Raw genomic sequence first — 15,225 nt, 5'->3', positions numbered from 1 at the left:
AGTTTTTGTGATAAGAGCATAAGAAGACACTTCAGAGATGCCCTAGCCATTCTGTAGACAGGAAAATGAAGGGCCGGAAGAGAGGAGTGCCTTGTCTGTCGTCCCACAGGGACATGCGTGTCAGTGTTTGAGCAAGAACTTAATGGCTGACTTAGGAAATAGTCACATAAGGGGCCAGCTAGACAAATGGCTGAAGCGGGGCCTTACCACACACTGTGGCCCCTCCTCTGTGCCTCTGTACAAGCTGTTTCCGTGGTCTGGGTTCCCCTTTTACCTCTATCTTCAAACGTTCAACTCTACATTGGCTTTGAGTTCTGGCTCCTCCTCTTTGAAGCCTCCTTCTAGTGTTCCATCTGGCAAGAGTTTCACCTCCTGTCTTCCCAAAGCACTTGACACGAACCTTTCTTTATCAGGGTAATTAGTCTGTCTTGCCTCCAGAGCCCTCCCGTCACCAGATTGATCTCTACATTCCCCAGTGAGTCTTACACAGGAAATGTATCTTCTGACTGCGTCAAGGTTCTACCATTTTGCACAGAACAGAGGCTGGGATTCACAGAAGCTAGTATAAGGGCCTCCTCTGCTACTTCTCAGCTATGGGAAACAACTGTAGCACCCCTCTGAGCCTTCTCTTTGTCATTTAGAAAATGACAATAATGATACCTAGCTGCCAGAATCCTGAACGTGATTTAAAAACATACTGGGGCGCCTGGGTGGCTCAGTCGGTTGAGCGTCCGACTTCGGCTCAGGTCATGATCTCGCGGTCTGTGAGTTCGAGCCCCGCGTCAGGCTCTGTGCTGACAGCTCAGAGCCTGGAGCCTGCTTCCGATTCTGTGTCTCCCTCTCTCTCTGCCCCTCCCCCGTTCATGCTCTGTCTCTCTCTGTCTCAAGAATAAATAAATGTTAAAAAAAATATATAAAAACATACTGAGCACCTACTATGTGCCAGATACTCCTAGAGGCTGGGGATTCAGAAATTATATTAAATTATCCCTAGGCTCAAGGAACTGAAGTCTACCCATATGTGTAAAGGAGCATGAGGCTGCCACCATGCCCAGCACACAGTAGGGTAATTACAAGGTACCTTTCTCTCCCGTAGGCAGATATCTCTATATTTTGAACAAAAGGTTTCGATGCAGCACCCCCCCCCCTTCCTCCTTTTCTCACTAAATTGGGAATATGGCTTTTTAGTCTCAGTGCAGGTTTCAAGAAGCAGCCAGAAGGGGAGGAAGGTACAGGAAAGGAGCCTTCGACTTCCTTATAGTAATTAGTGTCCCCTTGACATTGAGGCCAAACCCAAGCCACTCTCCCGTGCTTTTCAACTTCCATCTCTATCACCAGAGGGTCAGCGCTGCTCCCAGCCACCGCTCCATCCCACAGATCTAGTTGGAGGAAAGCTAATGAGCCTTGGAAACCACATGGCCTTTCACCTCACTGGAGGAGCTCGGGAAGCTTTCAAACCAAGCAGGAAAGTAGATTCCAGAATGTTGGTGCATAGCACGCTCCACACCTATTCCCCCAGGACCAGAATTTCAAGCTTCATGAAGCACCTATCACAGGAAGTAGTAAGCCACTGCCAGTCATCTTAATTGGAGGGTATCAGGTGTCCTGATTGGAGGAGTTCAAACTGAGCTTGGGGGAGGCCTCCAAATAGGGTCTGACTTTGCAGAAGGATAACAAAGCAGGAAAGGGCTGGTGAGCACAGAAGCCACAGAACATGCCAGGATGTGGGGTTTTGGCCAGGGCTGGAACACTACCTACACCCCACAAAAGGGCCCAACTGGATGAACTGAAGAGACAGTGATGTTCGGTCCTCTTCCCAGAGACCTCCGGCCCTGCTATCCTTTATGAAAGGCCCATTTCTCCACCCGATCACGTGCCCACCTGTCTACCTGGCTCCTGGACACATCTACCTAGATGTCCTCCTGGCGCCTCCAACTGCATGCCAGTGTTAGAGTATGCTTTCCAAAATCAAACCTCACATGTCACACCTCCGCTTAAGACTTTTCAGTGGCTCCCACTGACAGATAAAACCTAAACTCTTCCGAGGCCATTCACGACTGGATGCCTGCTAACTTCGCTCACCTCTTCTCCCTCTCACTACTGTCACCAATATCCTAAGCAAAGCCACTCCAAACTACAGGTCTTCCCTGGAAATGCCATGTGCTGTCGCATCTCTGTGCATGTTGCAAATCTCTGACTTCTACAATGGGATGTTGCAAGGTGCTTGTCTCTTCCTTCTATCTCTGCCAACTCAAACCCACCTCCATCACCCACCTTAAATCCTGCTATCCTCCAAGAAGCCCCCCGATCACCCCGGCTGAAAGCAATCACTCTTTTCCTTGAACCCTTGTAGCATTGCCAGTTTACATGGTTCTTGGCACCGGTATCCAATGAACTGATACCTTGTGAACCTCATACCTGAGTCATCAACGGGATCAGCATAAACCTTGGAAATGGCCAATGGCACAGTTATGTAGAGGATAAATACGGGCCCTGAAGTCCGAGACGGCTGGATTTGAATCCTTGTTTTCCCAGAGCGTCTCTGGGCAAGTCCCCCCGGCTCTCTGAACCCTGATTCCCTGGGAACAATACCATCTACAGTGTCACAAGATTCTTATTTGTTGTCTGAATAAATCATGAAGCATATACATGAAGAAGCTCTGTAAAACGTAAATAAAATCTCCATTCAGAGAGCAGTTATTATTTTAAAATTACAAGTTATGTACCAGCGGTTTGATTCAGGAAGACAACCGGAGATTGTGTACAAGCCATCGGCTTGGGCGTCCAAACAGAAACCTGATTCTGAAGCCCAGTTTCAGGAGGGCTTATATTTACATACTGAAGAGCTCCAATTCTGATAGAAAATGTTCTGGGGCTGTCAGGGGAAATTCTACTAAATTACAAAGCTGCCAGCTCCTGGTTTATCAACCTTTAGCTCTGGCACTATTTAGTACTACGCCTGTCTGGGCCCAATTTCCCAGTCTTTGATTAAATGTTAGGAACTGACCATCTCATTGTGTCTGAAACCACATGCTACTTCCCAGACAACTGGTGGGCTCTTCTCTGCTTCCTTCCAACGCCTTCTCTTCCTTGTCTGCCTCAGTGTCAATCTCTCAGATATTTATTATTCTGAACTTTGATTTCAGGCTACCACTTGCTGTTGGGAAGGGGTACAGGAAATGTCAAGTCTCAATGGATATTATGCCTCGGCTGAAATTCTAACCTCGGGTTCCTCTTCCTGTAACATACCTATACAGAAATAGCCCGGCCTGATCATTTCCTTTTGATGTTTAATTGGATGTCGGTGCTGTGCTTTCTGGGCTGAGAAGCTAATGCTTCTCAGAGAGAGAACAATTCCGGCTATACACACGAGACCTGTAGCGGGGAGAATGCTCCGCGCTGAATGTAATTTTCTCTCCCATCCATGAACAGAAGACAATTTCTCTGGCATTAAAGCATCTCACTCAGTCTTTCTGTCATTAATAAGAATCAAATTCTGTTCCCTCAAATTTAAATGTAATTATATTTGCCTCGTAAATAAAATTGAATTACCATTTTCAAAATTTAGCACTAATGCAAATGCTATATTTAGAGCTTTAATTTTTTTAACCCTGTTACTACTTTTGACTTATTATTATTATTTTTTAAACACTGGGCTTATTTTGCTGTCAACTGTGACTTAATTTGATAACAGAGCATCTCTGTTCCCTATCTTTCCAGTCATATTTGTTGTTAACTATGCTTCGTGGTTAGCTTATCTTTCTGGTAGGGGAAGAGAGTAATAGAGAGGCAACTGGCAGCTCAGAGGATCTGAGTTTGAATTCTAAAAGGTCCGCCCTAAGCGAAGGAACCTAGGCCAGGATGGGCTGAGAGAGCTAAAGAAAGAGCCCTGACATGGAGTCTGAGAGAGAAATCTTCACTGTGCGTTGGAAATTTTTTTAATCCGAGATTTGCAGCAAGGCATTCAGTAGACCCCAGGTTTGGACCCTGCCTACCTTTCTGGCCCAACTAACCGCCCCCCATCCCCCACCCCTGCTCCCCCGCCCCAGAGCTCTGAGTCTCCGGTCAGAGAAAAGATTTTCCAGATGCCATTCCTGCATATCTGTGTACTTCACACATGCTTTTCCATCTGCCTGCACTTCCCCTGCCCCTCTCGTGTTCTGGCTCACAAGTCTCCTCCCTGGGAAAGACTGTCTCAGCTTCTGGCCCCAGCATCTTCTAGCTGAGCTCACTGCTCCTGCCCTTGTGCTCCCAAACCCCATGCACGTACCTCAGTCAGAGCTCTTATCACACCACTTAACTAGGTGTCACTTCCCGAGTGGGTGAGGTTCCCTGATCCTGGGTGCCCAGAACAGCGCCCAGCACACAGGGAGGCCTAAAAGGGTCATAAGTGAAAGAGGTGGATATCTGTGCCTGTCAGGGGCAGGTGCAGATGTGGAGCTGTTCTGGGATGCTCTCTCTGTGAGGCTGTATTCCACTCTGGAATTGAGCTCAGAAAGCTCATTATGGAAGCTGATGCTAATGCTGTTTGGCCCTTGTGCTGTTGTTTGGGGATAAATATGTCAGCACATTAATAACTTCATCTAGACTCAATGACCAGTGATGGGAGCTGGTGGTAAAGAGTCAGAAACCACAAGGAAACTGAGCCTCTGAGAGAAAGCAAAGTTGTTCAAGGCTACATAGACTCAAATCCAGGTCTGGCTCTAAACCTTCACTATATAAACTGTCCTCAGACTTAAATTTGCAAGAGTCTAAGGGACTATTTGGATAATTTAGATTTAATCATGCATTTTAAAAACACACTACTTATTGAGTGCTTACTGAGTGCCAGCACCATGCTAGGCATATTATACATATGTATTAAAGCTAATTTAAAAAACAACCCTGCAAAGCAGGTACCATTAGCCATATTCTTTGGATAAGCTCAGTCTTAAAGCTCTAGCTTGGTCCCACTCTAAATCCCATGCAATTCTTTCTGACTGCATATGCTACCTCCGAACCTGTACCACAGAATCTCTAAAAGATCTCTACCTGTTCTTCCATGAAACTCAATTGCAGTGAAATGATAAGAATCATAAACCACCAGCATGGGCATTTCACAGGCAGAATCTCTGCCATGAATCGCTTCTATGAGCCAGCAACCCAAAGGGATAAAATGCAGTGAGAGGGCCCTCTCAAATAAAAGTCATTTATGGAAGATAAGATTGGAGAGGGCTCACAGAGCAGTGGAAATGAGGAATGAATTTATGAGGCTGAGGACGGAGGCTACTGGGCTGGGGTGGAGGGGAAGGAAGACCCGAGGGAGAGCCAACAGAGGGGCAAACGATGAGTCTAAGTGACCACATTTGAAATGGTATCCTGGAAAATGTTACAGAGCTTGAAATCCTCTTTAGAAGTCCTGAGGCTCTGAAAGAAAGGTAGACTCTTCCAATTGTAAGGACGGTCTCAGAGAGGTTAAATTCCTTCCCTTTTCTAAGGCAGCTCAAAGCCAAGAGGATGAAAAGCCAGCTAAAGCATATGGGGGAGGTGGGAGAGTCATTCTGCTCAGCAAGGCTGCTGAGTGGGCCCATTTTATGCAAAAGCTGATGAGGCATCCAGCCCAGCGTGGCTGCTCCCTGGGGAAGATGGCCTGAAGGAGGTGAAATGATGCCAGCCCCTGTCCAGGAGGGGTTCCGGCCGGCCGGCATGGCACACGAAACTAACATGAGCTAGGTCTGGAAACAGACAAAGAAGGAGCCCAGGGATTTGGTTTTAGCCCTTAGTGCATGCGTGTGTGTGTGTGTGTGTGTGTGTGTGTGTGTGTGTGTGTATTGAGGTGTGGGGGCACACTGGGGTGGGGAGGAGGGTCCTGAGAGAACAGATTAGACTGGTAGTGTGCTGGGATCTTCCTGGGCAGAGCCAATAGCTTTTTCTTTGATGTGTCACTGGGTAAGTCATCGAGTAATCATCGAGAACCTAACCCAAGACAGGCCCTGCAGTAGGGATACTGGCAAACCCTGACCTCATGGAGGTCACGCTTGGCAAGAGAAAGGCTCGATGATAATACATTGCTCAGTATACCACAGAGCTTGGCAGAGGCCCTAGAGCCATATCCGTGTGAATCTGGACTCTGCCACTCACTGGTGGGGGGAAACTGGCAAGGAATTGAACTTTTCTGAGCTTCAGTTTCCTTACCTGGAAAATGGAACTAGTAATACTTTCTTCCACAGGGGTTTGTAGAACCTTAATGAAGATAATGGTTGTAATACACTTAGTTCAGTTGGTTTGGTACATGGTAAGCCCTAAGAAATGGGTGGCTCTTTAAGTGATGCTCCATCCTGTGGCTTATCAGGAAAAAAGATAAGATCACTGATAAGGAAACACCTTTGGATGGAAAGGGGGCTTGAGGCAAGAGCTGAGGACTTAGCTTTAATTCACACTCTGCCACTGCTAAACTGATTTACTCTGGACAAGTCATTTCATCTTCCCAGCTCTTTAACCCTCTTAAACCACAGCACTGGCAATCACCATCACCATCACCACTACCACCACCCCCCAGAGACCAGAGAAGCCAAGTCCTGCTGCGCCCGGAGTTGAGGACACAGGTATGCTGAGGGTGGGCCACAGGCATTCGTCCCAACAATTATCTTACACTGTTTGTCAGGAAGGAAGATCACTTGAATGAGGCAAGATTTCGGGAGGAATTTCTGAGATGAGATTGGAAGCCAAGCTACTGGGAACTCAGGGGCCTGAGTAAACACTTGTGTAAAATCGGACTTCACTGTTTCCACAAACGGTAACCAAAGTGCTGGGGAACTTTGTCGGCTCACATTTCATCACAGACTGGTCGTGGAGTGCGGGGCGTGTCGATTTCAGATGCTTTCATTAAGTCTCGTTCTCTGGGCCAGTGAGACATCTCTTCCTTCCTACGAGGGCCATTTGGTGATTTCTGCCAACTTCACAACCCATAGTTCGTGCCGACGCTATGAGGAGCGCTGAGGACGGGCTGCAGGCCTGCGGCTCCCGATGGGAAGGCTCTGGGCAGTATCTGTGCCAGCCTGGCCGTACCAGGGGCAAATAACACCATACGAGGAGAGCTGCCTCTCGACAGGTGTCTGACTTGGGCCAGACACCGTACCGACCACCATACCTACACTTTGTCACTGAATCCTTACAAAAATCCTTACAACAATCCTGTAGGTGATTTTACCTTTATGATAGAAGAAGACAGAATAAAGTAGGCCCAGAGGGGAACATTAGGACCTGAGGTTCCTGGGTGGGGAAAAACATCTATTTTGGAATAATGCTGGGAGTGTCTGACCACAGCAAACTTCCTCAAGCATAAGGTTCCTCTTAAGAATGTAACAGATCTCACCCATTCCCCCTCAGGCTTCCCTCAGGAATTTGACAAAAGACCCAAGCATGGCCTTAGGCCACCACTCATACAGCGGAACTGAGCCAATCAGGAATGGACCCCCCAGCACCTAGAGCTATTAGGCCAATAAGGGTGGGACCTGAGAGGGAACAGGGGGTAGGGGAAGGCTGACCAAAACCTTATGACAAGGACCCTTGCCTGCTGTCACAGGCATTCACGTCCTAATGTCCCCCCTCTGTAAAGAGAGCTTTCCTACTATTCTTTCTTCCTGATCTTATACTCTAATAAAATTTTGCCGATGCGATGCTCATTTTGTGTCCACCTCTTCTTTCTTTGAGGGAGCAAGACAATGAATCCCACATACTGTGGTAAAGAGTCCTGCAACACCTTGAAGGAAACTAACTGCAACTTGCTGCAGCCATCCTACTAGCGGGGAGCAGATTTTCTGAAAGTCCAGTGCCTGTCCCACCACCATGTAGCTAATTCCCCTAGCGCAGAGGCGGTCCCTCGGCTCCAGCACCACCCAGTCAATAAGGCATCTCTTACTTTGCTTCACGGCCAACACTCAACAGCTTTCAAACAGCTTCCACTCAGTGCAAGTGCCCTTGGAAGGGAGGTAGGAGAAAGATACCAAGTGCTCGCTCTATCTAGGCACTCTTCCATGTGCGTGCACACATTGTATAATTTAATGGTCACATAACCTTTGAGGTAGACACTGTTATTATCCCATTTTCAGATAAGGAAGCTGAAGTCGAGAAAAGCCAGTACCTTGCTAAGGTCATCCAGTTAGCACATGGCAGAGCCAGGACTGAGCTCAGGCAGGTACTGCCTATACAAAGCAGGGTTGCCAGGGAGAAAACCACCTTCAAAGTGCTTCCACTAGACTTCAGACTGGTTTCTGGAGGGGAGGTGACCGCTGAGGAGGGACAGTGGCCTGTGGAGAGGCAGCACAGAATACCAGGAAGCGGGCTGGGCCTGGGCTCCCAGGCTGAACTTGGGCTGCCAGCCTCATAGGGCACCAGCGTGCCTTAGGCAAGTCTGCAACCCCCTGAGCCTCAAGGTAAGAATGGGGATGATGTCATAGCTGGCCACCCTGCCTACGGGCTGTTGTCCTGTGTGTGTGTGTGTGTGTGTGTGAGAGAGAGAGACAGAGACAGAGAGAGAGAAATTATCTCTGTATGCTGTGAAGTACTCGGCAAACACAAATTGTTATTTGCTATCGCCAGGGGAGACGGTACTTTTGAAGCCATCTTCAAAATTCCTGGCCTGGTGGCAGTCGTGACACTGTTTCAGTCAGCTGCAGGTTAGAGATTTAGAAACTATAATCCACATTTCTGAAAGGGCATATTTCTTCTTGCCTCTATCAAATGTCTTCATTAATATCGAGGGCTCTCATCAATGGCTGTTTTAATCATAATTGTAATAGCAGCTAACATTTACTGAGCCCATATTACGAGCCGAGTAGCATGACAAGTGAGTTTTTAATAACATCTTAAACAATTCACCACATAATAATTTTCCAAATAGTAACCCCAGAAGGTAGGCCCTGTTAACCACCTCCATTTTACAGCGTAGGGAGGTGAAGGAACTTGCCCGAAGCTAGAACTAGTACGTAGGGGGGTCAGCGTTTGGACCAAGGTTTGCTGGGATCAGGGACGCTTCTCATCACTCCTCTGACCGTGCGCAAGAGGCCACACACAACTGACACCAGTTATGGGGAGCGATGTACACACGGTGGAGGAAGACAAACTCTCACGATTCTATTTAAAGTCCCTTCCAGTGGGTCTGCTGTCTCCTTTTATGGGACCAACTGAAGAATACTTAGTGATCTCACTCAAAGTTACACCTACCTCTGTGAAAGGCTGTGGCGTTTCATCAGGGATTAACAATGCATGGACACTTATATACCTATCATAAATTAGCTTTGTGGCCACATAACAAACAATACAACCCAGTGTAGCTTTGAGAGGACCATTTATTATATCGCTATAAACAGAGCTATATAAAAAGAATTATTCCTAAGACCCTGCGCATCTGCGTTTGCAATCACGTCTTAACACGAGCTTTGCAAACGAGGATAAAAAGTCCAGTTTAGACTGCATACTGAACATCAATTCTCCATTCAAGGGGGCAAGGCAGTTCAAAGTATTCCAGAGGCACAAAGGCTGCATGGATCTCATTTTTGCCAAAGGTTCTCAACCATCTTTCCTGATCACAAAGGGGACTGCTAACACACAACACGATAAGCTCATTTGGGCTTCCCGTGGTTTAAACAGTGTGGTGTGGTACAGAAAGCGATTTAAGTAAAAAAACAAAAACAAAAACAAAAACAAAAACCATAGCTAGAGATGCTGCCACTTTTTAGCTGTGTGTCCTTGGGTAGGATTACTTAAAAATGTTCTGTGCCTGAGCTTCTCCATCAGTTTATTTCTCTTCATTTGTTTCTTTGTCGTCTCCACTCCTTTCGTCCTTCAATGCAAGTGTGACAAAGATGGGGACTTTCTTATCTCTTTGTATCTCTGATTAGAAGAGTCCCTAGTACACAGCAGGTGTTCAAAAGTATTCATTGAGTAAAGTATTCTGTAAATCAGTCACACAGGGGCGATGATACCTTTCTCACGGGGTTTTCACGTGTCCACTGTTTATTTTTTAAAGTTTCTTTATTTTTGAGACAGAGAGAGTGAGCAGGGGAGGGGAAGAGAGAGGGGGAGAGAGAGAGAGAGTCCCTCCGCTGATAGTGTGGAGCCTGAAGCAGGACTTGAACTCACGAATCATGAGATAATGACCTGAGCTGAAATCAAGAGTCAGACACGCCACTGACTGAGCCACCCAGGCGCCCCATGTGTCCACTGTTTAAATGAGACATTAAAAGTGAACACACCTGCCATGTACCAAAACTGTGCTAGGTAATTCACAAATTGCCATTTAATCATCATTTTGAGAGGGTCTACGCTTAATTGATTGAGCCACCCAGCACCCCAAGGGTCTAAAAAATCATAAAGTGCTTACAGACAGAAGGGTGCCAATAGAATTATCCTTTGGAGGTTATATGTATAAACCCTCTACATATGCACCAAACAGTAAAACCAAAAACACATTTACTCACGCATTCATTATCCATTCATCAATATTTATTGAGCAGCTGTAGTGAGCCAAGCCTGTGCTGAGTCCTGGGCATGTGGGGTGAATAGACATGTTTGTTATCTTCATGGAACTTACGGGCTAGCAAGGGATCTGGCCACAATGGCAGGTAGGGACTAGGTCACAGAAAACCTTAAATACTACACTGAGTTCAGACTTCATCCTGAAGAACGGGTGAAACTAAAGGGTTCGGCAGCTGGGACCCGAGTCCTTTAAAGCCCCATCCCTGCAGATCTCACCAGGCATGCTGTTCCCCATGGCCCTGCCTCTAGGGATGACCACCATAACATGGGAGATGAGATTTCAATCTATTACTGTAATTCACATGGTTACAGGGCAAGGTTTTCACTCTGGGTTTAAATGATGTGAAGATTAGTTTCTGAATCCTCTGCCCATCTAAAAGTACGGGTGCCAAAGGATGGAGTTCAGGGAAAGAAGAAAAGCACGCAGAGATGTGGGTCACCCCACTAATACATAACAGAGAACAGGGTCAGACCACTAATACTGACAGAGAATAGGGCACGAACCGTGAACATGTTACGGCGGAAAGCCCCTTCCTCCAGCCACGCTGTGCCCTTCTCCCCACACTCACCAATGGAACAGTCGTGTCCAGTCCAGCTTGGGTCACAGCTGCAAAGGCCGGTGTCTGGGAAGAAGGTTCCGTGGCCTGAACACTGGTCCAAGCACGTGGCTCTGGGCGTCTCACAGTTGGTGCCTCCCCATCCCACGGAACAGTGGCACTCGCCTCTCACGCAGACACCCCGGCCTGAACACGTGGGGTCCATGCAGTCCACTGTGACACAAAGCAAAGGGAACACAGGTGAGCATCTGATCAGCAAAGGTGAGGCTTCTTTAAGTGAACTACTACACTTTGTAGTAGAAGGGTTTGGTAAGAGGACACAGATCTCCTGAGGACAGGCCACTTGATACAGTAAAGAGGAAGGATTTTAGCAACTGGTAGACCTGGGTTCCCGGCTCTATGGGTGGCTGACTGTTTACCAGTCAGAGGCTCAGTTCCCTTGCCTGTAAAAGGTGGATACAAATCTCTACTTCTTGGTTTGTTGTTGGGGTGATGGAGTAAGAAATAAGTAAGACGGGTGCCTGGCTGGCTCGGTCGGTAGAGCATGTGACTCTTGATCTCAGGGTTGTGAGTTCAAGACCCAGCATGTGACCTCTTGATCTCAGGGTTGTGAGTTCAAGCCCCAAGTTGGGAGTGGAGTTTACTTAAAAAAAAAAAAAAAAAAAAAAAGAAAAAAAAAAAAGAAATATTTATCAAATGTTAGCATGGTGCCCCGTGCCTGCTACATCTGTAATAACTACACCAGTTAGCAGACAAGACGTTGTTTTGTTCACTTCTGTGTATCCACCTCCTAGAACAGTGCTTAGCACGTAGGTCCTCAAGAAATCTTTGTCAAATAAACTAATACTGTTTACCACTTCATAATACAGTCTTAACATGAATGTGGGACTAAAAGAGATTCCTTAATTTAAAAGAGAATTTATTCTGCACTTAAATTCCATTAGATTTTATCATCTTGCCAAAGTTCTTGTGACTGACACAAACTTTCAAACCTCACTTGCCAGAGGGCAAACATTTCAACGACTATTCAAAATTACATGTGGGAGCTTTGCACAGATCCTCCTCATGTAGTGGGTGAACTATATAGCTGTAGCTCACAGCCAAGCAACCCCTGTTGGGCTATTAGAGCCTAAGGTCAAAGTGGTCTCAAGAGATCAAACCAGGAAGAGAGAAAGGAGAATAACATTATGGGTGACCTGCTCCGTGCCCGCACTCTAGGAAGTGCTTTACATATAATATCAGATTCAGTTTCTTCCATAACCCAGTGAGGTACAGATGAGGAAATTGAGGCTCACAGAGGCAAATAATTTAAGCCAAATCATACAGTTAACCCTGCCAGAGAGGAATCTGAAGGCGCGTCTGTCTGATTCTGAAGCCAATATTTGCTCCTGCGGCTGATTTTCCTAAATCAAAGCTTTAGCTACAGGGCTACACAAAGTTAACAGAGACCTCTAATCTTCCAGAAAGCACTGCACAGGAAAAACAAAAGGAGAGTAGGCAAAGGTTGGTCCAACGTTATGAAAAAGTCGTTGGATCTTTTATTTTAGGAAGGCAGGAGATTCCACTCCTCTTGCAACTGTAGGGGACAGTGGTGTCCTGGCAGGGGCTACAACATGCAGCGGTTGGAAAAAGGGTCAACGGCGCTGTGATGGGTGTGGTCAGCTTCCTCCTGGAAGGAGCTCATGAGGAAGCCCTATCTATGCTCCACAGGAAGGAACCTGGCATCCGGCCTCTGAGGCCCTACGTACGTCATGGTTCCATGACCCGTGTCAAGTCCTGTACCTCCTCTGAAATTCCCATGTCAAAACTATCGACACCTCGGTCGCTCATGAGGACACCGAGGATTTGAAAGGACTGAGTGAACTGTAAACTGGCAAGAAGTTACTTTTCCATCCTGTCAGGATATTCAGCAGTGTGACGTGGGCAGACTGGTCAGAGGTGCTTTTACTTTATTCATTTATGATTCAGACAAGCTTTTCGTTCATTTACGAATTAAATTTCATAACCCCACATATTTGGCTTCGGTGCAAAAGACTGGGAAGCCTGGCCTGCGGATGTTAAGGGTCAGACACAAACGGACAGAGACCGTACAAATGGCTACCTTCTGGGAACAGAATGTCTGTTTGAGGACCAGCTTGTCAAGACAGTTCTTTTACTTTATAGGTTTTAAAAAGGGATTTCACCTTACTGGCCTAAATGAGAAATCAGAAAGTCAGAAGGGAGGAGCAGTCATTTGCTAAAAAACAGAGTTATGAGAACAACAAGAGCAACAACAATAATAATAACAGTCAGTATTGAGGTAGTCCTTCTTCTGGGCCATATTTTGCTATTAAACCTTCTATATACATTATGTCATTTAACTTTAGCCACAATTCTTTGAGGTAGATACCATTACTCTCCCCATTTCACAGAGGAGGAAATTAAAGCACAGAGAGGTTAAATAACTTGCCCAAGATCACACAGGGTAAGCGGAGGGATTTACATTGGAATCACTCTTTCTTGGTACACATCTCTTGCTATTTCCTCTGTAATCTTACTGGTTCAAGAATATACACATACGTGTATATGGACATAAGTGGTCAAAACATAGAAACAAAACCAAAATAAAACAAGAAACAGAACAAAGTAGAGAATTAATAAAGCCAAACGAAGGCAAAGAATCTTCTCTTGCAGTCTCTGCACACTACTTAACAATGGTTAAAGCATGACCCGTTGGAGTTCCTGGTAATTAAAAATCATAAAAATAATAATAGTGATATATTTTCATGACTAGCCTCACATCTCAGAACCTCAGAAGGATTATTCTGGCCCATTAGGCTACTATGGTAATTCCCTAGATCCAGAGAGCTTTCCAATTTGACAGGAAACGACTCAGCAATTCCTATCCCGAGGCCTATAAAGGTATTTCCCGTTCTGCGAGCGCCTGGGTCCAGGCTTCAGGTTGAAGCAGTCTCTGAGGCGCCCTCGAGGTTGAATCTATAAATCTGCGCTGTTAGCGAGCAAGCCGGGAGGGCGCCAAGTTTAGCAAGAGGCCCTTGGCGTCACGGCCCCATTCCTCAGACACAATAAGTCTGACAGGGACCCAGGAACCAGCAAAACCAATCCCACGCTCTCAGAAGATGGTCTGGGCGGGGACGAAGGCACTGCTGAAAGGACTACCTCCAGGCAGTAGTCACTGCTTCTGAAGGTCATCCTGGAAAAGTGGGTGGGGCGTGTGAGGGGAGTTTCGAGGAGGACGGAACCTCCAGGAAAGGCCTCTTGGCTGAACTGGCCGAACTCCCTGCAGGGAGGACAACGTCCACAGCCATGATCTGTGCCACCGGGATGCTCTGCCAGAGATGTCCCCTGTAGACTCTGGATCTGCTCTCGCTTTCTGGGGCCTCTGGTTGATGAGAACCCTCGGGTGGGATTAAAGTTGTCTTCTTTCTATCCCACCAGGGCAGTTGCACAAATGACGCTTATTTCCCTGGGAGCGGTGGGTGTCACGGGAAGAGCCAGCTGGCCAGGGGTTAGGGAGGTCTATGCCAAAGGAGCAGGGGAGAAGTTGGCAGGGAAGTGGGCTGAACTTTGTGTGGAAGACAGTCTAACTCAGTGTCCGCTTGGAAGAGGGGCCAAACGGTACATTTGTTCTCCTCTGCAGAGCTTGGCATTCAAGTCAACATTTCTGGCAGAAGCTTAGCCCATTAATGAAATGATGAGGCCTGCACGAGCTGCAAACACAACTCTTCCCCTAACACGGTCCCCGCTTCAGTGACCACACCAGCCATTAGCCGCTCTTCAGGACCACAACACAGTGTCTCACTCTGCCCTGCAAAAGGCCTGAGGTGGTCTCTTCTGCCCCTCCCCCAACTCCCTCCAAGGGTCCTGTTGGCACGGTTTTAAAAAAAATAGGGGGCAATAAACCTCAGAAGGAGGAGAGAGGGGAGAAAATAAGCTTGTTAGCTGATGTTTTATAAACACAGTGAAAGGGAGGAGGAGAGAGAGCAGCGGGGAGTGGGGGGCAGGGGGGGAGGGGCAGGGAAGCCCCCGAGAAGCCCCCATTATAAACACAAGGACGCTGCAATGACGCTTCAGCAGAGAAACAGAAATAATAAAGGGAATCAGAACCAGATGGCCCTCCTCAGGAAAGAAAGGAGTGAAAACGCTTCTT

At 47.0% G+C, this 15,225-nt stretch overlaps 1 protein-coding gene across 2 annotated transcripts in view; it reads right to left on the bottom strand.

The window, feature by feature from the left end:
* TENM4 (teneurin transmembrane protein 4) overlaps positions 1-15,225 on the bottom strand; it is a 598,010-nt gene that overhangs the window by 128,465 nt on the left and 454,320 nt on the right. For both annotated transcript variants that reach the window (XM_042904074.1, XM_042904075.1), the window contains one exon: positions 11,088-11,288. In XM_042904074.1, coding sequence (XP_042760008.1) covers positions 11,088-11,288 — 201 coding nt within the window. The remainder of the gene's footprint in view (positions 1-11,087; positions 11,289-15,225) is intronic.

This window comes from Panthera leo, chromosome D1 (genome assembly GCF_018350215.1).
Source record: "Panthera leo isolate Ple1 chromosome D1, P.leo_Ple1_pat1.1, whole genome shotgun sequence".
Taxonomy (NCBI): domain Eukaryota; kingdom Metazoa; phylum Chordata; class Mammalia; order Carnivora; family Felidae; genus Panthera; species Panthera leo.
Note: the sequence above shows the minus strand (reverse complement) of the source record. Positions and strands in the feature narration are given on the sequence as shown.